The 24,459-nt window shown below is 41.7% G+C and overlaps 1 protein-coding gene across 1 annotated transcript; it reads left to right on the top strand.

Annotated features, from left to right (window-relative positions):
- The first annotated feature begins 12,270 nt into the window (after nucleotides 1-12,270).
- On the top strand, nucleotides 12,271-20,438 carry LOC112222945 (opsin-5-like). The gene is made up of 6 exons (XM_024385836.2): nucleotides 12,271-12,528; nucleotides 13,507-13,712; nucleotides 18,428-18,527; nucleotides 18,673-18,777; nucleotides 19,107-19,330; nucleotides 19,637-20,438. Exons 1-6 carry the CDS (start codon nucleotides 12,366-12,368, stop codon nucleotides 20,150-20,152), a joined length of 1,314 nt encoding a protein of 437 aa, XP_024241604.1. The 5' UTR covers nucleotides 12,271-12,365; the 3' UTR covers nucleotides 20,153-20,438.
- Nucleotides 20,439-24,459: the final 4,021 nt, after the last annotated feature.

Here is a 24,459-nt window from a genome sequence, read left to right on the forward strand (position 1 = left end):
ACTTGCGTTCCGGTTGGTGGTGACGTTGGTCCTGGGTCGCCACCGATGGAACCGGAGGTGCCTAGCCTTTGCATTGGGCTTCCACGCCCTAGCTGGCTCAAGAGGTTTCCTTGCCCCGGTTGGCTCGGAAGGCGCCCATCCTTTATCGGGCCTCAGCCGAATTGTTAGGTCTTGTTCGCCCAGACGGCCCAGGAGTTTTCTTGTTTTGTTGGTGATGTCGAGCTTGGATTTCGCCGCCGATGGAACCGGGGTTGCCTAAGCCAGCTCGTCGGGCTTCCCCATCCTAGCTGGCTCGAGAGGTTTCCTTGCCTCGGTTGGCTCGGCAGGTTCCCATCCCACGTCATGCTCCGCCAGATCTACAGGCTTCCATGCCGCAGCGGGATCGACAGGCGTTCATGCCTCAGTCAGATCGTCAGGCTCCTATGCATCAGCTGGCTCGCCAGGCTCCCACACCCCTGCCGGTTCGTGGGGAGTTTACCCTAGCCGGCTTTCCCAGCACCCATGTCTCGGCCCTGCTCACCCAGGTGGGACGCTGGGTGGTGCTCCTAGAGGGGGGGGGTACTGTCACGCCTGCTCCGGCTCTTGTTGCCCTGCATTACGCACTCCTGCCACCATCATTTACGCACATCTGCCTTCCCTCGTCAACGCGCATCAGCGATATTGGACTCACCTGGACACCCAATCTCTTGTTTATTACCTCCCCTATATTTGTCAGTTCCCCAGCTCCCTGCTGCTGCATTGTTTGTCGTCTATCTTCCCAGTTCTGACGCTGTTCCTGTCCTGTTACATGTCCGTTCCTAATTAAATGTCAACTCCGCGTACCTGCTTCTATTCTCCAGTGTCATTCCTTACACTATCCTCCTACTGGCCAATCGTAAAAGCTTTAAGACAAGTTAAAGTTATGAACAGGAGTTTATTTCCCAAATAATCTATTTTAAGAAAATGTTGTCCTAAAGTTGTGGTTTTCAAAAAGAACAAGAATGCAAGTATATAGCCTAAACAATTCTCAATCATAGAGACTGAGCAAACAATATCATTTATTTTTCTACTATTTTACGAGGCAAATCAAGAGGGGCGATAGCATCGTGTAGCACAATGTTTTATGGGTACATAATCACGATAGGATAAAGGTTGACATCGCCCAAACCTAGACTGAGTGATAGTCATTGTTTACCCAGGTAGTCAAGGAGCTCAGGGTGCACAGCCTTCAGCAGCAGGCTGAGCTGGAGAAGCTGCTGCTTCATGGCCTCCTGAGACTCCTCAAAGTTCTGGTGCTGAGGGACAGAGAGAGAGAGAACATTAGAATGTTATGGTTTTAGCAATCTTACAGTATGTGGTAATACATGATTATATGACAAGAGAGTAAGGTGCTTACCACCATCTCCATAAAGCCTGTCAGACACCAGAAGGACTCCACCTCAGTCTGGGTGATGAACAGGAGAGGAGCCGAGAGGTCACTCATCCCCTGGACATAGCCTGCAGGGAGAGAGAGACAATAGGAACCACAAGGAGAGAGGAGAGTCAGGTGTGAGATCTTGAAATGTGATACAATGGGTTTCAACTTTCAAGTGTAAGGCCAAGGGAAGTGGCTTACCCAGATCAAAATTGAACATGCAGTATGTCATCAGCACGTTACCCCATCCTGTACTCCCTGATCACCCATTACTATGTGGCCCCCATGCATGTCTGCAACTCAATCATCAAGTTTGCAGATGACACATAAGTGGTAGGCCTGATTTCCAACAATGTGGGCCCTGGTGGAGTGGTGCAGGGAAAATAACCACAACGTCAACAAAACAAAAGAGCTGATCGTGGACTTCAGGAGACAGCAGAGGGAGCACCCCCCTCCCCCATTGACAGACCGCAGTGGAGAAGGTGAAAAGCTTCAAGTTCCTCAGCATACACACCACTGACAATCTGAAATGGTCCACCCACACACAGTGTGGTGAAGAAGGCTGAAGAAGGCTGAGGAGGCTGAAGAAATTTGTCTTGGCCCCTAAGACCCACAAACTTTTACAGATGCACCATTGAGAGCATTCTGTCGGGCTGTATCACCACCTGGTGCAGTCATTACAGGGGCATCAGAGCTGGGACAGAGAGACTGAAAAACAGCTTCTATCTCAAGGCCATCAGACTGTTAAATAGTCACCACTAGCTGGCCTCCACCTAGTAACCTGCCCTGAATTTTAGTCACTGTCACTAGCCGGCTACTAGGGGGCAGTATTTTCATTTTTGGAAAAAAAACATTCCCGTTTTAAACGGGATATTTTGTCAGGAAAAGATGCTAGAATATGCATATAATTGACAGCTTTGGATAGAAAACACTCTACCGTTTCCAAAACGGTAAACATATTGTCTGTGAGTATAACAGAACTGATGTTGCAGGCGAAAGCCTGAGAAAAATCCAATCCGGAAGTGCCCCAGGTTTTGAAAGCGCTACATTACATTCCAATGACTCCCTATTCAGCTGTGAATGTGCCATCAACGAGCTTACGCTTTCTACGTATTCCCCAAGGTGTCTACAGCATTGTGACGTAGTTTTACGTATTTCTGTTGAAGAATAGCCGTAGGCGGCCACATTGCGTAAGTGTTCACATGGTGGCTCCGAGAGAGATTCTCGAGTAAAATACAGAGGTAGCCATTACTCCAATCGGCCCTACTGAAAAACTAATTGTCCCGACGGATATATTATAGAATAGATATTAGAAAAACACCTTGAGGATTGATTCTAAACAACGTTTGCCATGTTTCTGTCGATATTATGGAGCTAATTTGGAATATTTTTCGGCGTTGTGGTGACCGCAAATTCCGGGCGATTTCTCAGCCAAACGTGAAGAACAAACGGAGCTATTTCACCTACAAAAATAATATTTTGGGAAAAAATGAACTTTGGCTATCTACCTGGGAGTCTCGTGAGTGAAAACATCCGAAGTTCATCAAAGGTAAACGATTTAATTTGATTGCTTTTCTGATTTCCGTGACAAGGTTGCCTGCTGCTAGCAAGGCATAATGCTATGCTAGGCTATGATAAACTTACACAAATGCTTGTCTAGCGTTGGCTGTAAAGCATATTTTGAAAATCTGAGATGACAGGGTGATTAACAAAAGGCTAAGCTGTGTTCCAATATATTTCACTTGTGATTTTCATGAATAGGAATATTTTCTAGGAAGATTTATGTCCGTTGCGTTATGCTAATTAGTGTCAGGCGATGATTACGCTCCCGGATCCGGGTTTGAGAGTCACAAGAAGTTTTAAAGGCTGCTGCAATATGTACATAGTCATGGAACACTGGTCACTTTAATAATGTTTACATACTGTTTTACCCACTTCATATGTATACTGTATTCTAGTCAAGGCCTATCTTGTTTAACTATTGCTGTACATATGCTATTCTTCGGCTATACTACATATTCTATCCATATACTGTCCATATTGTCTATACAGTGCATTTGGAAAGTATTCAGACCGCTTGACTTTTCCCACATTTTATTACATTACAGCCTTATTCTAAAATGTATCAAAAACAGGTTATTAGAAATGATTGCACATTTATTACAAAAAGTATTCAGACCCTTTACTCTGTACTTTGTTTTAGCCCCTTTGGCAGTGATTACAGCCTTAAGTCTTCTTGGGTACGACGCTACAAGCTTGGCACACCTGTATTTGGGGTGTTTCTCCCATTTTTCTCTGCAGGTCCTCTCAAGCTCTGTCAGATTGGATAGGGAGCGTCACTGCACAGCTATTTTCAGGTCTCTCCAGAGATGTTCGATCGGGTTCAAGTCCGGGCTCTGGCTGGGCCACTCAAGGACATTCAGAGACTTGTCCCGAAGCAACTCCTGCGTTGTCTTGGCTGTGTTCTTAGGCTTGTTGTACTGTTGGAAGGTGAACCTTTGCCCTAGTCTGAGGTCCTGTGTCACACTCTGATCTGTTTCACCTGTCCTTGTGCTTGTCTCTCCCTCCAGGTGTCGCCCATCTTCCCCATTATTCCCTGTGTATTTATTCCTGTGTTTTCTGTCCGTCTGTGCCAGTTCGTCTTGTTTGCCAAGTCAACCAGCATTTTTCTCCTAGCTCCTGTTTTACCCAGTCTCTGTTTTTTTCTCGTCCTCCTGGTTCTGACCCTTGCCTGTCGTGACTCTGAGCCTGCCTGCCTGATCATTCTGCCTGCCCCGTACCTCGAGCCTGCCTGCCGCCCTGTACCATTTTGGACTCTGACATGGTTATGAACTCTTGCCTGTCCCTGATTTTTCCTTTTGCCTACCCCTTGGACTATAATAAACAGAGCTAAAATCATCTGCCTCCTATGTCTGCATCTGGGTCTCGCCTTGTGTCGTTATATCCTGGGCGCTCTAGAGCAGGTTTTCATCAAGGAGCTCTCTGCTCCATTCATCCTTCTCTCGAGTCTCCTAGTCCCTGCCCCTGAAAAACATCCCCACAGCATGATGCTGCCACCACAATGCTTCACCGAAGGAATGGTGCAAGGTTTCCTCCAGATGTGACGCTTGGCATTCAGGCCAATCTTATTTTCATTACACCAGAGAATCTTGTTTCTCATTGTCTGAGAGTCCTTCAGGTGCCTTTTGGCAAACTCCAAGCAGGCTGTCATGTGCCTCTTACTAAGGAGTGGCTTCCGTCTGGCCACTCTCCATAAAGGCCTGATTGGTGGAGTTCTGCAGAGATGATTATCCATCTGGAACGTTCTCCCATCTCCACATTGGAACTCTGGAGCTTTGTCAGAGTGACCATCGGGCTATTGGTCACCTCCCTGACCAAGGCCTTTCTCCCCCAATTCCTCAGTTTGGCCAGGCGGTCAACTCTAGGAAGACTCTTAGTGGTTCCAAACCTCTTCCATTCAAGAATAATGATGGAGGCCACTGTGTTCTTGGGGACCATCAATACGGCAGGGTAGCCAAGTGGTTAGAGCGTTGGGCTAGTAACCGGAAGGTTGCAAGTTCAAATCCCCAAGCTGACAAGGTACAAATCTATCGTTCTGCCCCTGAACAGGCAGTTAACCCACTGTTCCTAGGCCGTCAAAATAAGAATTTGTTCTTAACTGACTTGCCTAGTTAAATAAAGGTTAAAAAATACTGCAGACATTTTTTGGTACGCTTGGTGCTCTACGGACAATTCCTTCAACCTCATGGCTTTGTTTTTGCTCTGACATGCATTGTCAACTGTGGGACCTTATATAGAGAGGTGTGTGCCTTCCCAAATCAGCTTTTTTGGTCCTCCAATAATCGGTATCGGCGTTGAAAAATCATAATCGGTCGACCTCTAGAATGGACCATGTTAGTTTGTTTGTGATGTGGACACCAAGGAACTTGAAGCTCTCAACTTGCTCCACTGCAGCCCCTTAGATGAGAATGGGGGTGTGCTCGGCCCTGTTTTTCCTGTCGTCCACAATCATCTCCTTTGTCTTGATCACGTTGAGGGAGAGTTTGTTGTCCTGGCACCACAAGGCCAGGTCTCTGACTTCCTCCCTATAGGCTGTCTCATCGTTGTCGTGATCAGGCCTACCACTGTTAATCATTATAATTATGGTGTTGGAGTCGTGCCTGGCCGTGCAGTCATGAGTGAACATGGAGTACAGGAGGGGACTGAGCACGCACCCCTGAGGGGCCCCTGTGTTGAGGATCAGCGTGGCGGATGTGTTGTTACCTATCCTTACCACCTGGTGGCAGCCCGTCAGGAAGTCCAGGATCCAGTTGCAGAGGGAGGTGTTTAGTCCCAGAGTCCTTAGCTTATTGATGAGCTTTGAGGGCACTATGGTGTTGAACGCTGAGCTGTAGTCAATGAATAGCATTCCCACATAGATGTTCATTTTGTCCAGGTGGGAAAGGGCAGTGTGGAGTGCAATAGAGATTGCATTATCTGTGGATCTGTTGGGGCGGTATGCAAATTGGAGTGGGTCTAGGGTTTCTGGAACAAAGGTGTTGATGTGAGCCATGACCACCCTTTCAAAGCACTTCATGGCTACATATGTGAGCGCTATGGGTCAGTAGTCATTTAGGTAGGTTACCTTCGCTTTCTTGGGCACAGGGACTACCTAAAAGTTTCTGCCAAGGAACACAAGCATTTTCTGGCTTTAATAGACTGCGGAGTGGGGTAACAATATTGCCTGCTGTAGGCCTACTGAAAACACATTCAGACGGAACGGTACCACCCATCACCATATGATTGCTTTATATTTATTTATTTGCACACAAGAAAATACAATATTGCTAAGTTGATATTCACATTGTAGTTGAATGATTCGATTTTAAATCGGTGGTTTGTGCATGACACAGGCTGCATTACACATTGTTTACATCGCTGATATACAATCGTATACCAGCGATGTTGGGACAGGTTGATGGGACGTTGTGTCATTCCAGTCTCCACCCAACCCTAATCTACATAATGGGACAGTTCCAAGGACAGACTGGGATTACATACGAGTTAAATACGAGACAGCCAGGTTCTACAAACGGCACCATAAAAAATAAAAAAAATCTGGCTGCACACTGGTTGGAGTATGTTCCCAAAACTGCTGTTCTTATTCCATGACAGACAATGGTTTGACCATTGTAATGACAGAACCCCCCCTCCCAAAAAAAAAAAAAAAAAAACTTGCCATTGAGAGTAGTCCTCTCCAATGCAAAAAAGGCAGTGAGTGTTGACAAAGAGGGGAGAAAATCATGAGTTTCTCCTCGCTCTAAACTTCATTGAAGATTCATTTGAGAGGGAAACAAAATGTAACGTTTAAAATCACAGAGCTACAAGTCATCCATTCACGAACACTTCCTGACATTAGCATAGAGATGGTCGGCTAAACAAATAGGCCCTTGTTGACCATGGTCAAGTGGAGCCCAGAGTATGTATCGTTTTAAGCTGTGTGTGTTTGTGCTAACTGCTTTGATCTCTGTATATCACGATTACGTTACAAATTTATACTAACATTAAATAACCTTGAAACAACACTTGATTATTAAACTGAAGGGTGTGCGAGCAAGGAGGCCCACACGCCTGACTCAGTTACACCAGCTCTGTCAGGAGGAATGGGACAAAATTCACCCAACTTATTGTGGGAAGCTTGTGGAAGGCTACCCGAAACGTTTGACCCAAGTTTAAATTGTTTAAAGGCAATGCAACCAAATACTAATTGAGTGTATGTAAACTTCTGACCCACTGCGAATGTGATGAAAGAAATAAAAGCTGAAATAAATTATTCTCTTTACTATTATTCTGACATTTCACATTCTTAAAATAAAGTGGTGATCCTAACTGACCTAAAACGGGGAATTTTTCTGAGGATTAAATGTCAGGAAGTGTGAAAAACTGAGTTGAAATGTATTTGGCTCAGGTATATGTACATTTCTGACTTCAACTGTAAGTGCTCACTTGTCATAAAATATTTTGTGTCATATTATTCCTATGGGTGTGTATGAACAGATTTGAATACGATTTCATGTTGCTAAAATGCTGTCAGTTCCACGTTAAGCTCTGATCACCTAATGCTATTTGCGCCATTAAATTGACATGGATCCCTGTCCGCCTCCCGACACTCTCAACCCTGCGCTAAAGCTCCGCCTTATCTCAGTTCACTGGTCACGATGGCAACACCCACCCGTAGCACGCGCTCCAGCAGGTGTATCTCACTGATCATCCCTAAAGCCAACACCTCGTTTGGCCGCCTTTCGTTCCAGTTCTCTGCTGCCTGTGACTGGAACGAATTGCAAAAATCGCTGAAGTTGGAGACTTTTATCTCCCTCACCAACTTCAAACATCTGCTATCTGAGCAGCTAACCGATCGCTGCAGCTGTACATAGTCTATCGGTAAATAGCCCACCCAACTTTACCTACCTCATCCCCATACTGTTTATATTTATTTACTTTTCTGCTCTTTTGCACACCAATATCTCTACCTGTACATGACCATCTGATCATTTATCACTCCAGTGTTAATCTGTAAAATTGTAATTATTCGCTTACCTCCTCATGCCTTTTGCACACAATGTATATAGACTCTCTTTTTTTCTACTGTGTTATTGACTTGTTAATTGTTTACTCCATGTGTAACTCTGTGTTATCTGTTCACACTGCTATGCTTTATCTTGGCCAGGTCGCAGTTGCAAATGAGAACTTGTTCTCAACTAGCCTACCTGGTTAAATAAAGGTGAAATAAAAAATAAATAAAAAACGCTTCCTCCCCATACACGCCACAGGAGGGGAGTCATTAACACCCATCGCTAAGGCCAAAAGGCTTCCATTTGCACCCCCATCAGATGGAGAGAGAGGGCAATTCGTATAAGACCACATTAGAGGAGAGAAGAACAGATATCCTGTAGTGATACAGTAAAGATGATACTGTAGAAATAGAAAGGAGAGAGGGAGAAAGAGAGTGAGAAGAGAGACAGATGAGCACATTCAACGTGCTTTCAGCTGGATATAACACCTACTCTGACCAACTAATGGTGTTACTTTTCTCATGTAAAAATGTCTTCAATATAATTGGTTCACAAGCAATGTCCTTTGAGTTGCCATGGTAAAATTAAGCTTTGGAGGAAGCTTCCTAAATTGGCAGCCTAAACTGAGGCATTGTACAGTAGGAAATTGAAACTGAAAACTGAAAACAATTTAGGTATTTATGGCCGACAGTGCATTATTTTGAGAATTTCCTTTTGGCATGACATTTCAACATGATACATTATTAAATAAAAACATGTGGCTCCGAGAGAGAAATGAAGAGAGAAAGAAAAAGACCCATGACTCCAAGAGAGAGAGAGATCGAGAGACAGAAAGAGAGAGAAAGAGAATCAGCGGTCAAGGCATGGGTTGTGTGCTGACGCATGTAAGAGCCCTCATTGAAAACTTCCATCAGAACATTACTCATTAACCATGACTCACTAAATTAAGGGCCCTCTGTCTGGATCATTAGCATAATAAAGGCTTTGAAGCCGACACCATAATTTGACTCCCATGCATAAACTTGGTGCGCTCAGCTAGGTGTTACGTGCAATTAGGTAGTCTAGGAGTGCACTTAGACTGGCTTAGGTGAAAGGGAGGACTGGGCTTCCTGGTTATGGCTGACGTTTGATAGAATTACTTAATATAATTCATTTTATGAATGAACCCAGCTGCTATGAGTCTGAAAGCTACAGATGTTACATGCAGAGACAGTGGCTATCGAGCTGGCTGGCTGGCTGGTGTGTGTGTGTGTAACAATGGGTATCAAGACACAGCTAATGTGTGCTCAGCTCATGAGGTCCATTTCCACATCACACGTAAAAGTTTACTAGTGTACACTTGTTCTGCGATTGCACAACTCTCTACTCCAGGTAAAACGTATGTAGCCCCAAGGCACAGATCTGGGATCTGTTCACTGTGCCAAAGTTTAACGTTAAACATTACACTACAGCAACATGTCTCATTAGCTCAGTAAGCTCCTAATGGGCCTGACCCAAGGAGAGCAGCCTTGACAGTGAAGGGATGACCTATGTACACAGTTTGACGTCTCCCTTTACAGTTCAAGGCAAAGAATTTGGAGCGTCTCCACTATACAAATGTCTACCTGCATGTATCAATCCACAAACCGGGCCTTAAATACAGTTGGCATCTTATATTGACACAATTCACAATCAACACAACATAGGCTATTCATGATGGTTTTGTTATTGCACTGAGGTTACCAAAGAAAGGTCAAACTAAACAAAAAGTATGCAGATGTAAAAAATTAATTAGGTTAAGGTTAATTGCAGGGGGTCCGGACATTTTCCATATGTGATTATTCTTCGGAAGAACTGTATAAAAAAAGCAACGCACACACACACCAATAAAGCACTTTTCTTCAAATGAAATGTTGCTAAAGTTATTAGGAAAGAAGTGGAGAGTGTTCAACCAACGAGAGTCAAGGTGCAACCAAAACAATTGATCATCATTGAAAAGGAAAAGGCACAACGCTCGCTCACCATTTTTATTTTATTTTAATAACTATTAAAAGCTTCTTAATTAAAAGTATATCGGTTTTAAAAAGTAAGTCATTTTAAAACAATCTGAAAGCTAAGTATCTCAAATCAGGTAATGTAAAATTCCAGGCTGAAGGAAGTATGCTTTGAATGAATTTCCCTCAGTAATTTCCCTCAGTAATTTCCCTCACACTCCCTTTTAATGAGTCCTTGTGAGCATCAGAGAGGAAACTAGAAGGCATGTTCCTGAGAGTCATAGCTCTCAGGAATGGGGTCATACTATTTTGTAGCTCAAACTGTTTAAACACTAGAGCCAAATTCATATGAAGAAAAAATTATCAACGTGCCACATAGGTGCTTGAAACCACTAGAAACCACACCATAGACAACGACAATAGTGCTTGTAATTTTGGAACAGAACTTCAGATTTTGGCAGATAGTTTTTTGCATATCTTTTATTAATGTTCAATATTGATCAAAGGCCCAGTCTAAATTAATAAACAATCCGGATGTGGCCAGCGGGCCGCCAGTTGAATAGCCCTGCTTTATGTCTACCATGTTACATTTATCGTTTGAGGATACAATATATACTAAGCAAAAATATAAACACAACATGTAAAGTGTTGTTCCCATGTTTCATGAGCAGAAATAAAAATTCACAGACATTTTCCATACATACAAAGAACGTATTTATCTCAAGTTTTGTGCAATAATGTGTTTACATCCTTGTTAGTGAGCATATCTCCTTTGCCAAGATAATCCATCCACCTGACTGACAGGTGTGGCATATCAAGCTGATTTAACAGCATGATCATTACATAAGTGCACCTTGTGCTGGGGACAATAAAAGGCCACTTTAAAATGTGCAGTTTTGTCACACAACACAATGCCATAGATGTCTCAAGTTTTGTTGGAGCGTGCAACTGGCATGCTGACTGCAGGAATGTCCACCAGAGCTGTTGCCAGAGAATTGAACGTTCATTTCTCTACCATAAGCTGGTTCCAACGTTGTTTTATAGAATTTGTCAACTAGCCTCACAACCGCAGATAATGTGTAACCACACCAGGACCTCCACATCCAGCTTCTTCACCTGCGGGATAATCCGATGGGGGTGCTGAGGACTACTTCTGCCTGTAATAAATCCATTTTGTGGGAAAAAGTAATTCTGATTGGCTAGGCCTGGCTTCCCAGTGGGTGGGCCTGGCTGCCAAGTGGATGGGTCTATGCCCTCCTAGGCCCACTCAAGGCTGCACCCCTGCCCAGTCATGTGAAATCCATAGAGCTGAATTAATGTATTTCAGTTGACTGACGTATATGAACTGTAACTCAGTAAAGTCCTTGAAATTGTTGTATGTTGCGTTTTATATATATTTTTGTTCAGTCTAATTTATTGTCCATTTAGATGGAAATTCAGCATACAAATTCACACATGCAACAAAATGCATACATGCAGTACGGGAAACGGGAAAGTTAGCACACAAAGTTGAACATTTAACCTTTAAGAGCACTAAACTAACACAGTTAACACAACATCTAGCAACGAAATTTGTGTAGCACTATCTGTGCATTATAAGGCAGTATAATAGCCTATTTTCATCTCCTATAGATAACTTAATCTGAAAAATATTATTAATCCATTTTTTTATATTTAAGCATTCACTTTTAAATACATTTTCTAAAGGCAAAAAGCTAAATTAGACAGACTATTTTAGTACACACCAGTCATGTATTTATGATGCCTAAAATCATTCTAATAGTTCTAATAATAGAGTTCTAATCATTTTCGCCCAACGCTATAATTACATTTAATAACATATACAAGTGTCAAACAGTAGGTTAATATGAATAAATGTAGGTTTAATTGACCTGATATAATTTATTTCGACTATAAAGACAAGTAAAAGCACAATTAATTGCAAGAGCTCTCATTTTCAACACCCTAGACAGCGCTTTTAGGCTACATGGAAATCCTTGTCTGCAGTCGCTGACTTGCTCTCAATTTGACAGCAGCGCGTCCCTGTAAAACGTGTAGGTGGCAACTGTACTAAAACTTTTCATTATACACTGGGTTATATTAAATTGAGTTGGTCATGTAGTAAATAAAACCCACGACAACTTGTGCTTAGCCTACAACTTCACCCAAATACAATAACACACTGACGCTTCCTTAGTTGCAAATCAATTTCCTCGAGGACAAAACAACATAGCTCAAATCAGAAACAACAAGTGATTTCCCCCCGCAGGGTATCAACCTCAGAGCATAATTGGGATTAGCGAAGTACACGTCATCCCTCTCAGGCAACACACTGTGCGCCGACTAATAATATTAGACTGGATTTAGAGAAAGAGGAGTCGGTCAAGTGTTTTCCCGGAGGACGCACCTTTGTGTCTTTGCAAGGCAGAGAGCTGCGCAGCTCCGTGTATGACTCGGCAGCTGGAACGTTCGGACAACAAAATGTCAGTCAATAATGCTTTTCAAGTGGCTAACATTCCATGGAGGAATAACAATTTTACAATGTCGAATAAAGACCCACCTTTCTCGGATCAAGGGGAGACCATTATAGGAATATACCTGCTGGTTCTAGGTGGGAGAACTTGCTCATGTAGTTGGAATGTAATTTCGTTTTTAAAATGCAGCTTTGCTTTTATGCTGCAAAGACTTGCTTTAGTTTTGCTTTCATGGCAAAAAAATCTGGAAATATGTCACTAATGTCTTGTTTGCCACTTCATCATTTATATTTTATTACCTAAACGTTAAGGTAAGATGAATGACCAATTGTCAAAATAAAATATTCAGAGTGTAGCCTACATTTATCTTGTTCATTTTTGGCATCGCAATATACAACAATTGGATGAAGAGTTCGATTGCACTGCAGAATACAAATCACCAATACCAGAAACCTTTGTTATTGCAGTTGTTATACTACTGTTACTGTCGTTATAGTGTATGGGCAACGGTTAGTGGATTTGGTGCTATAAGTAGACCAGGACAAATCTTCTCCTGGTAAAGAGGGGTGGATCCTGCAGTCATTCAGATCCTGTCTAAGCTGTGGAAATCGTCAATCAAGAAGGGATGGCAGCCAGCTAGTCTGACCTTCTTTAAGAGAGGGCAGAAAGACTTGTAATTACCTGTTATTGGGTGCAAATTGATTTAAATTGATCCTGAGTTTTGAAACCAATAGGGCGACTGTAATTTTATTTACAGTATAGGTAGGCTACTCAGTGCACCTACTATTAACTCTAAAGGAAATTTAATGAAGGAAGGTTTATGCTCCTTTTGGTATTTGAATATGTAGTGTCTGAAGAGAAGGTCAGTAGGTTCAAATCACAGATGAGGCACTTTGTCACCTCAATGCTTCATGCTGCTTTATGAGCCGCATTTTGTATGGTGTGACTACAATTCCATGACATTTCACAAAACTGACAAGGCCTTTGCTCAATTGGTAGTGTGGGACACGCTGGTGATAGATGGGGTGAGTTTCCATCCAGGTAGCGCTTTTAGCATCTGGAAAAGAGCTATAAAGCCAATCAGTTTGTATGTCAATGGGTTTTCTCCTCGTCAGGTTGGATGTCGTGGTTCGGCAACAGTATCGTGATCTTCGTCCTGTACAAGCAGCGTGTGTCACTGCAGCCCACGGACTATCTGACCTTTAACCTGGCCATCTCCGACGCCAGTATTTCCGTCTTCGGCTACTCCCGGGGGATCCTGGAGATCTTCAATGTGTTCCGGGACAGTGGATACCTGGTTAACTCCATCTGGACATGCCAGGTAGGCAATGAAGATATCTGGTTGGAGGGGGAAAAGTTGTTTTGAGAATTGAGAGGCTTCAAATTTGTTTTGTACGTGAATGGTAATGTGTTGCATGTGTCATCCTACTGCAGGATCTGATACTATACACTCACTCACAGCAATACTCACAAGACACAGACATTACCGCTATCCCATAAAACATGGCGTGATTGGACACGACTTTAGTAGTTCAGGTCTCCTGGAAGGTGATGTCATAACTTCGCCATCCTTTACACAAATATCAAATACACAAACAAGACAACTTACCTTTGCGATTGCAGATGTGCAAAAACACTGCTCTATGGCTTTGTTTCTATTGCCAGTTCTTTGTCATTTCCTGCTAATTGCCTAGTTAAGAATATCAATGGTCCACTCAGAATGGAAGACTAAGTAAACATAACACAATGGAATAGAGCATAGAAATGTGTTGCAACAGATCATTATATTCACTGCACTACAATGGTTCTTTGGGGAGATGGTCCTTTTTATTATTACTTGGTTACGAATAGAACATTAACAATGGGTGCACCGGACAGGTGTCACAAAGGTATTGTATTGTTAACTACAGCACAGGAGAAACGGTCCTGTAGGCTTTACCTGAAGTAATAGAATTGTAACACTATCTTAGGGGGGAATAAGAATGCTTTAGCCACATCAACAGCCAAACATAGTTGGATGGTTAAGGTCTGGTACATGCTTATAGCATTTGATAAAGAGGAAGCGTGATTTGCACAAGGGCTTGCGTACACGTGATTGACGGGCACTATCGATCACCTTAAAAAAAAATCTAATTAATGAATGCAATGTCTGTGAAATTACAATGTTATCCCTGTTCTATTTGTATCAAATGTGTTAACACAACAACAGTGTGTGTGTTTTAATGTTAATTACAGTTATTTCCCCAAGCAGGTGTTGCTGTTTGTTTGGGACAAATCGTCGTTGAATAATGTCCAACTAACACTGAACAATAATATTTTCATTTACTATTGGCCAAAGCTAAATACAATAGGAAAACAACCACATGAAAACTACAGTAAGAAAACAAACTAAAAAGGAGAGACAGAAATTATTTAAAAAATACAATAAGTAACAGGGCAGAGAGGGCAGATGAGGAAGAGAGAGGAGAGAGTTTCTTCTGAGAAAGAAAAGTGGTCCTGAGGTCAGGAGACACTGAAAGCTGGATTATAGAATGTATGGGTCAGAGTGAGGGGAGAGTTGTCAAAGATGAGATTGCGGACTATAGTGTACCTATTAAGGCCGCCAAAATCTAAGTTTAGACATTTCTAACATATACTTGTCGTAATTGTTGTAGGAAAGGCAGAGATAATATGAAAGATTCATCTCTCATGTTAAATTGTATGACTTGATTTACCCTATTTTTTTTTATGTAAGAGAAACATATTTGTTAAAATATGTGGAACGTCTGGACTGGGTCCCACCTGTGGGACGTTTGAGCTAATATGCGCTAATGCAATTAGCAGGAGGTTGTAAGTAAGAAGAAAATTTCCCAGGACACAGACATATCTGATATTGTCAGAAAGCTTAAATTCTTGTTAATCTAACTGCACTGTCCAATTTACAATAGCTATTACAGTGAAGGAATACCATGCTATTGTTTGAGGAGAGTGCACAGTTATGAACTTGAAAAGTTTTTAATAAACCAATTATGCACATTTGGGCAGTCTTGATACAACATTTTGAACATAAATACAATGGTTCATTGGATCAGTCTAAAACGTTGCACATACACTGCTGCCATCTAGTGGCCAAAATCTAAATTGCGCCTGGGCTGGAATAATACATTATGGCCTTTCTCTTGCCTTTAAAAGATGGTACAAAAAAATACAGAAAAACGGTTGTTTTTTCTTTGTATTATCTTTTACCAGATCTAATGTGTTATATTCTCCTACATTAATTTCACATTTCAAGTCTTTCAAATGGAATCAAGAATATGCATATCCTTGCTTCGGGTCCTGAGCTACAGGCAGTTAGATTTGGGTATGTCATTTTAGGCGAAAATTGAAAGAAAGGGTCCGATCATTAAGAGGTTGGGTACCGAATGTACCTTTTAAGCCCATGGGTGTCCCAAAAAAGCCCACCTCTTAAATAATCAATTTAAATACATTTCCTAATGCTGAAAACGTACAAATTGACAGATCTTATGTAAACTTAAATTATAGTAATCACCCCTTATGTTCTTAAAATCAACTGATCATTACTATTCATCATGGGTGTAGCACTCATAAAAGTGGGTGTCCAATCGTATCCGCAGAGAACAATGCGGGCCCAGGCTTTTGCTCTAGCCAACCAGTACATACCTGATTTGACCAATCAACTAGTCATAGACTTCAACCAAGACTTGATAAGTTGAATCAGAGTTACTGCTTGGTTAGAACAAAAACATGCACCCTCACTGGCCCTCTGTGGATAAGACGCCGTGCACAAAGACCATAACACATAACAACTTGTCATGAATTATCTGAAAGCTGGTTCACATTTGGTGTAGTGTTGTTCGTTAGTTCAACTTGTCTTCCTAAAGCCAGTCTGAAGACCGTTTAAAATCTCCCTCTCTACTGTTGCATTACAAAGGTTTGTGTGGTGAACCCAAAAATAGAAACACCTGGATGAATGAGGGACAACAATATTGTCACAAGTGTAGAGAGGAGTAGGCAGGAGGCAGTCACAGGTTTAGAACTACTGAATTTATTAAAGCCCTATAGATAAAAGTGGCACGAAACTCCAAAATAATAAAGTACTCAGGAAATAGTACGAGAGATTCCTCTACAGGAAAACAAGCAACATATACAATGACCGACAAAGACATATGACAGAGGGAATATATATACAGTGATAGAGTAGGGATTGGAACCAGGTGTGTGTAATGATGACGAGACAAGTCTGGGGTTGATGAGTGAAGCGCGTTTTTAATGTTTTTAATGTTGGTAAACATACAATGGATTGATGCATAAATGTAATTTGAGTATTTTAATGAAAATAAATGTGAAGAAAAAACATTTATGCTCAGATTCGTTGAATTTTAGTGATATCATCACACAATCTCCATGTGTTTCAATGCAAACCGGGCTACTGAACAAAATCAGAATAACAAAGTTCAATCATAAAATATTTGGAAACCAATGGTTTGGGGTATAAATATCACTATGGACTACAATATTATGTGATGTTAGTATTGAACAATATTATTTTATTTTCATTTACATTCTGTTATGTTGCTACTGTATTGACTGACGTGGTACGACCACTAGCATGAAAAATCCATCTTTGCAATTGGCAAGAAATAGGCATTAATAACTATGTAGTATACTATCTTGTGCATATATCAACACATTCATCTCGCAATTTTACATGAAGTGTGAACACATCCGAAAAGGTACAGAAAAAGGTTTTTTTTTTAAAGTGAGTCACCTCCACACCAAAGTTTTTTTGAAGCTTTGAAATGGACCACTAGTAGGAACATACACAATGGTCAATAACTTAATAAAAAACATCTGATTGTTATTTCCAAAACATGTTTTATTCTAAGACAATCAGATGAATTGGTTGAAACATTAAACAGCAGGACATGTTTATTTTTTTTTGTCCAAAGATGGAAGTGGGCTTAATGGGTATGTGGGCTTAATAGGTACGCTTACCCTAACAAGCAGCAAGTAAAATGCATGATGGGACATGAACTCTGACATGTAACTACTTTCCAACCAGACCTGGCTTCAAATACATGTGTATTTGAGTATCTGGTACTTAAAATACTTTTTTTCTGTGTATTTTAGTTTTTTTTAGATACACAGCCCAAAACAAGTACTTTTATTGAAGTATTTGAACGGTTCTTTGTAAAAACCAAATCTACCAAATTAACTGTATTTGAGAGTATTTTCAAATACTTTCCAAGTATATATCCAAATACATTAACATATTCAACTACTTGCCTTTTCAAATAAACTATATCTGTATACTTACTTTGAATATATGTAAAAGGAATTGAGATATTTGAAATAGCATTTGAACCCAGGTCTGTTTCCAATTATGGAGAAACCCCATTTGCAGAAAATGCTATGTTGCTCGAAGCATCCCACCAGATGTTTTTAAAATTATGGTCCAAGGTTTTTCCTCCAATAGACTTTGCATTGTCCTCCAAAGTGTATCTGACCGTGAGGCAAAAGTGAAGGGGCTTGGATGTAAATATATTAGATTAGATTAAGTAATCCGATCAGTCAAAGTACATTTGGTCCTGTCTCTACTAGGAAGAGAAGTTAATTCGGTAGAAGCTGTTGATCTTGATCAGACATACTCACCACTGCTGACCATAGCTGTGATGAACCGATCTTTAACTCCATTCAATGTAGCTAGATCAGCTCTTCTGTGTTCGGGCTATATAAATGTCCATCAGGGTGAACTAAAAACTGAACAACCAAGAAAAGGAGTTGGCAAAAGTAGAGGAGCCCTATTCACACAAAATCAGTAATTGGTTAATGACAGATTCATCAAGTACATGAGAATCCAGACAACTATTCAATAGCAGAATAATTGTTTTCAACTTGATATTCTGAGTGATTGGGGTCCTTCAACTTCTGCAAGAAAAGTGGATGTCTGTTTTTTCTACTGTATTTGTTTTGAGATTTTCATCCCTGTACGTTTCCCCTCTAAGCTTCCCTAACAGTATTGTTGGTCTTTCCCAGGTGGACGGCTTCTTCACCTTGGTCTTTGGCCTCAGCAGCATCAATACTTTGACTGTCATCAGTGTCACAAGATACATCAAGGGATGCCATCCGAGTAAAGGTAAGACACTGTGACACGACCTTAACCTTTAATCTTCATCTCAATAATTCCAGAAAAATGCCCCCTATAGGCTAGATGTTCTGGTCAGACATAATGTTCTTGTGGGAACCTTTCTTTTAGCTATCAACTCTTTTCCTTTACCTAGCTCACTGCATATCCAACACAACCATGGGCATGTGCCTAATATTCATCTGGTCAGGGGCTGTGTTCTGGTCGGGAGCGCCCCTTCTGGGCTGGGGGAGTTACACAGGTGAGATAAACATGCCTAGTAATCATATGACATACTATTTGATACAGGGGCACTTACTTGTGTTAGGTTCTTGTAACATTCTGGTTCGGCAACATTTTCAAGATTTGTATGTGGACAATGACGACAAAACAAGAATAGCCCTTAAACAAGTTATCTAAAACATTAGCAGAAGACAACCTTTAAGCGAGAACTGACCATATTGACATATGTGGACCTTTTTTTCACACTTACCCTGACTTTTCTTAGGGCCAAAATACAGGAAATTCTTCGTAAATGTTCAACAATCTTCACATGAACAATGTGTTTGTGTCTCAATCTCCTTCTTTTAGATCGCGGATATGGAACGTGTGAAATCGACTGGGCCAAAGCCAACTACTCCACCGTCTACAAGTCCTACATCATCTCCATCCTCATCTTCTGCTTCTTCGTCCCCGTGCTGGTCATGCTCTTCACCTACGTGTCCATCATCAACACAGTGAAGAGAGGCAACGCCATGGCCGCTGAGGGAGACCTGACGGACAGGCAGAGGAAGATTGAACGGGACGTCACCATTGTAAGTAGGATTCAAATCACAGCAACTTTTATTGGTCACATACACAGATTTGCAGGAATTACAGCAGGTGCAACGAAATGCTTATGTTACTAGCTCCAATAGTGCACTAGAATGTCTTGCAAATACAATACAAACATCTAAAAAAGAAATCAAGAAATGACAGTGTCCAATAAACAATCCAGAGTAGATATATTAGAGTGAGTCAGAATCCAGAAAATAACATGTACAAATAATACTACATATAGACCAAGCTTTAAAGGAAGGGTTATGACTTAACGGGCAACCTAACTTAGGTCATTCTCCCAGGTATCCATTGTCATCTGCACAGCATTCATCCTGGCGTGGTCGCCGTACGCCGTGGTCTCCATGTGGTCGGCCTGTGGCTTCCACGTACCCAGCCTCACCAGCATCTTCACCCGCCTCTTTGCCAAGTCGGCCAGCTTCTACAACCCGCTCATCTACTTCGGCCTCAGCTCCAAGTTCCGCAAGGACGTCGCCATCTTGCTGCCTTGCACCGGCGATGGCAAGGACACGGTCAAGCTCAAGCGTTTTAAGCCGAAAGGCGAGGCTCACCAGGGCTCCGGAAGAGGCAATGGACTCAAAGCACATCCTCATCACCAGAAGGAGATGAAGGAGATGAAGTATGCCCCTGGAAATCCGTATCTGCTCACGGCGACTAAGGCTGCCCCAAGCCCAGATTCGGGAGTGGGGAGCCCCCCCTGTACTCCTCCCGCCAACAAGGAGATGTACTTTATCGAGGTGCCCCCTATCGAGGTGCCCCATCTGTCTGATGGACCAGAGTGGGAATGTGACAGACTCTAAGAACAATCCAGTTTTTTTTCTTCTTTGTTACCTTTTTAGTTAAAAACACATGGGATTTTACGTGAAAGGTGGCTACTTGAATTTTAGGGGATAATGTTAAGGATAACTATTTTGTATTTGATTTGTGTAAGTATGTATACCTGTTGATACAGTTTGTTATTTTCTTAATGAATTGTGTTTATACTTGCGAATAAAACTGTTTCCATTCAAAGGGAACAAGTTGAAAGATGTTTGCAATATCAATACTCATATTGTCACTCTTTTAAAATAAATTCCTGTCCAACTCAACCCCATTTAGCAGACATTACAGAAGACATGACAGAAATGTAAGTGTATCTCCTATGAAAATGCTCTGAGATGCTCAGCTCACACATAGGCGACATACCAGTTCTAATGATAACTTTACTTGAGTGAGGCAGGCGTGTCTTCACGGGCTGACTTGTTTTTGTCCAGTGAAAAAAAATCATCCATCTGTTCCCCATAATTCCAAGGAACTTCACACAAACCAACTTTACCTCAGGTAGGACATGTACCATAAGGAACAGTTGAAGTGAATTAAAGTGCGTTCAACCTTGACAGGCTACAAGTGTAAGCTACAATACGCAAGAGAGCTGTATTAAAACAAAACAGAAAGCAGATACTTCTCAAGCCCCTGCAATATGCTCACATGTTGGCCACCTGTGACCTGTGGGCTTGGGCACGAAACGATCCGTTCCACATGCGCACTCAACTAAAGGCGACTGACTGCAAGGTTGATTGTGCCGATGGCGAAGCTGTAGGCTGCTTTATTAAGTAGTCTAAATCAAGTTGAACATTGGAAAGAGGGAGAAAGAAAAATAAATACATTGAAAGGGTCTTCGACGCCTCACAGGACAACTGGCTGGCAGATTTTATTTATGTTTTCTTTATCTTCATGCTTCCCTCAGCTTATTTCATGATGCATCATACGGGATGATTTCTGTATTTTCCTTCAAGGAGCCTACCGTTACTCCTTCAGGTCCAAGGACCTAGTACACTGAACTAGAATATGAATGCTACATACAACAAATTCCTATGATTTTACTGAGTTACAGATCACATAAGGAAATCAGTCAATTGAAATAAATAAATGAGGCCTTAATCTATGGATTTGGCATTACTGTGAATACACATTCGCATCTGTTGGTCACAGATACGTTAAAAAAAGGTAGGGGTGTGGATCAGAAAACCAGTCAGTATCTGGTGTGACCACCATTTGCCTCACGCGACATGTCCTTCGCATAGAGTTTATCAGGCTGTTGACTGTGGCCTGTTGAATGTTGTCTTCAATGGCTGTGCAACGTTGCTGGATATTGGCGGGAACTGGAACACGCTGTTGTACACGTCAATCCAGAGCATCCCACACATGCTCAATGTGTGACATGTCTGGAACTGGGACATTTTCAGCTTCCAGGAATTGTGTACAGATCCTCGCAACATGGGGCCGTGCATTATCATAATGAAGCATGTGGTGATGGCGGCAGATGCATGGCACGACAATGGACCTCAGGATCTCATCCCGGTATCTCTGTGCCTTCAAATTTTCATAAATAAAATGCGATTGTGTTAGCTTATGCCTGCCCATACTATAACCCCATTGCTACCATGGGGCACTCTGTTCACAATGTTGACATCAGCAAAACGCCCACACAATGCTATACACGTGGTATGCAGTTGTGAGGCTGCCAATTTCTATAAAACAGTGTGAGGCATTCAATTCTTTGGCAATAGCTCTGGTGGATATTCCTGCAGTCAGCATGCCAATTGCACGCTCCCTCAAAACTTGAGAAGTCTGTGGCATTGTGATGTGTGATAAACTGCACATTTTAGAGCGGCACAAGGTGCATCTGTGTAATTATCATGCTGTAATTATCATGCTTAATCATCTTATTTAGACGCCACACCTGTCAGGTGGATTATCTTGGCAAAGGAGAAATGCTCAGGACCAGGGATGTAAACAAATTTGTGCTCAACATTTTTGTGCGAATGGAACATTTCTAGGATAGTTTAATTCAGCTCATGGAACATGGGACCAACACTTTAAATGTTGCGTTTATATTTTTGCTCAGTGTTTGATATCTTCGGAGGTAGGTTCTGGCAGCCAAAACAGCCAAATACTCCATCAAAACGTGAATCGATTTTAAATTGCGATACGGTTCTAGAAACATAAAACCATTTACTTTCATACCACATATAAATGCAAAATAAACCGTATCTGTACACTGTTTTAACCTGGCTTTATCACAGTTGCACCCGATAGTATTTTTCAGTGACAACACATTTCTGGCGTTACACACAGGTGTTTGGCGCATGCTAGATAGCTAATTCCGCCTGTCTTCCGTAATCACACGCTGTAACATGTACAGTATGGCCGTGTGGGAACACTAACTCTAACCTTATAAAGGTGGGTGTCAATGTATCCTTTAAAAAAAAAGTTTTTTTATTATTTCGCGCAGGTATGAAAGATAAGGTCCTTCTGTTTCCAAAACCTTACCGCAAGCGATGCGTGTTAACAAAACTCCCCCCGGACAGGAGACACCTTTGTCCAATGACTCTTACGTGTACTGAAATTAAACTGAGTCATGATCAACGTCTAGCAGGACAAGTGTAGACTTGAGCAGACCTGTGAAAGCATAGCCTACTGTCAGTGCTTTCCCTGTTTTTCCTTTTTAAAGGAACACCCCCATATAATAAGGCTGCTGTTAGGCCTGTGTTAATTCATTGGATAAAGTAAACATTCCAGTGTGCTTTTGAATCTGGTGAACTCAACATGCTGATTTCCAGCGTGATCTGCTTTAATAGCTCTCCTTTTATGGAAAAGATATAGGTCTACATGACTTGACAGAGAAACAGGAACTCTTACGTCTTTACGCTGACAAAGGAATGATGTTCTATACCTATTTTCTTTTTCAAATTCTTCTTCTTTATTTATTCAGGGAAAACCCATTGAGGCCAGGGTCTTATTCCCAACGGTGCCTTGATCACAACAATACAACGGCCAATACAATGTAAAACAAAACAGCAGTCAATACAAAACACAACATTTACGAAAGACTGCTGCTAGGTCCTCAATGAACACCCTAAACTGCCCGAGAGGCACAACATCTAATTGTAATGAGTTCTGCAAATTGCATTAAAACTAAACGTGGATTTACCTAATTCAGTGGAGACCCAAGAAACCTCAAGAGTTAACCAACCCTTTGTGAACGGGTTTGGTAACACATGTTTTTATACTTCAACATTGAGGTTAGATAAATCAGAAGCTTGTGTAGTAGAGCTATATAGTGTAGGGTAATCTAGGATTGTATTGGTCTTTAGGACACTTGCAAAGACCTACTAGCTTTTTGACAGGAACCAGGGCAGCAGATACAGTACATGGCTGTGTGGCTGTGCCTGATGTCACATGGACCGTTCACCTTGCCTCGGCATGAACATACTGGATCTCATTCACAGTCTCCCTGGCATTCCACAGCAGTAGAACCGTACAGAAACATACATCTTTAGCAAAATAGCTCCCTGCTTCCAAGATACTGCTTGTCACTGCCGTGACGTACATATCTGCCACCTAGAATAACAGTCAGTGTTATCAACAATCTGTGTCCTTATCCTCCATTGGACATGAATATACTTCCATAGGATGGATGCTAAAGTGTATAGGCCGGCTGTGCTCATACATTTTAACAAACTCCCCCAAACCAGGGTATAAATAAAGTTATTTTTTTTGAGTGCTGAAAAAATGGTGGGCTGGAAGGCCACCAATATATATTATTTTCTAACGCTCACGCGGTGCCCATATTCATATCAATGCTTATGGGTGTGGCCACACAGCTGGCCACCTCTGTCATTTGAACCCTGTCAAAACTGCCCACCCTGTTGACCCACTAGACTGTTCCTGCTTTCTGTGATTCCTCAGATTGGTAAATAAGAGTGGTCATTACTGCAATTCTTCAAAACTTTCCAATTGTGTACACACACAATGTACATAAACCTGCATAGACTTTATGCCATAATTCAATAGAATGAAAGCAGACTTCAGGCCTCCTCAGGTCTTCAGGGATTCTTTAGCCTGATAATGGAGCATGCTGTAGTGTCTGCAACAAACAGTTTACTAGTCTAGACCAAGGTTAAATTAAGATTGTTTCTTTGGGGATATTACATCACTGGCGTCGTGAGTCGTCGTGACATGTTCTTTCTCCAACTGTGCCCACATGTAGATTCAACTGAAGGTTGAAACAGCTTTGGACCGGTTTCAACTCTGCAGTGGTGATGTACAGGACAGTCCTCAGCTC

This window comes from Oncorhynchus tshawytscha, linkage group LG02 (genome assembly GCF_018296145.1).
Source record: "Oncorhynchus tshawytscha isolate Ot180627B linkage group LG02, Otsh_v2.0, whole genome shotgun sequence".
Classification (NCBI taxonomy): Eukaryota; Metazoa; Chordata; class Actinopteri; order Salmoniformes; family Salmonidae; genus Oncorhynchus; species Oncorhynchus tshawytscha.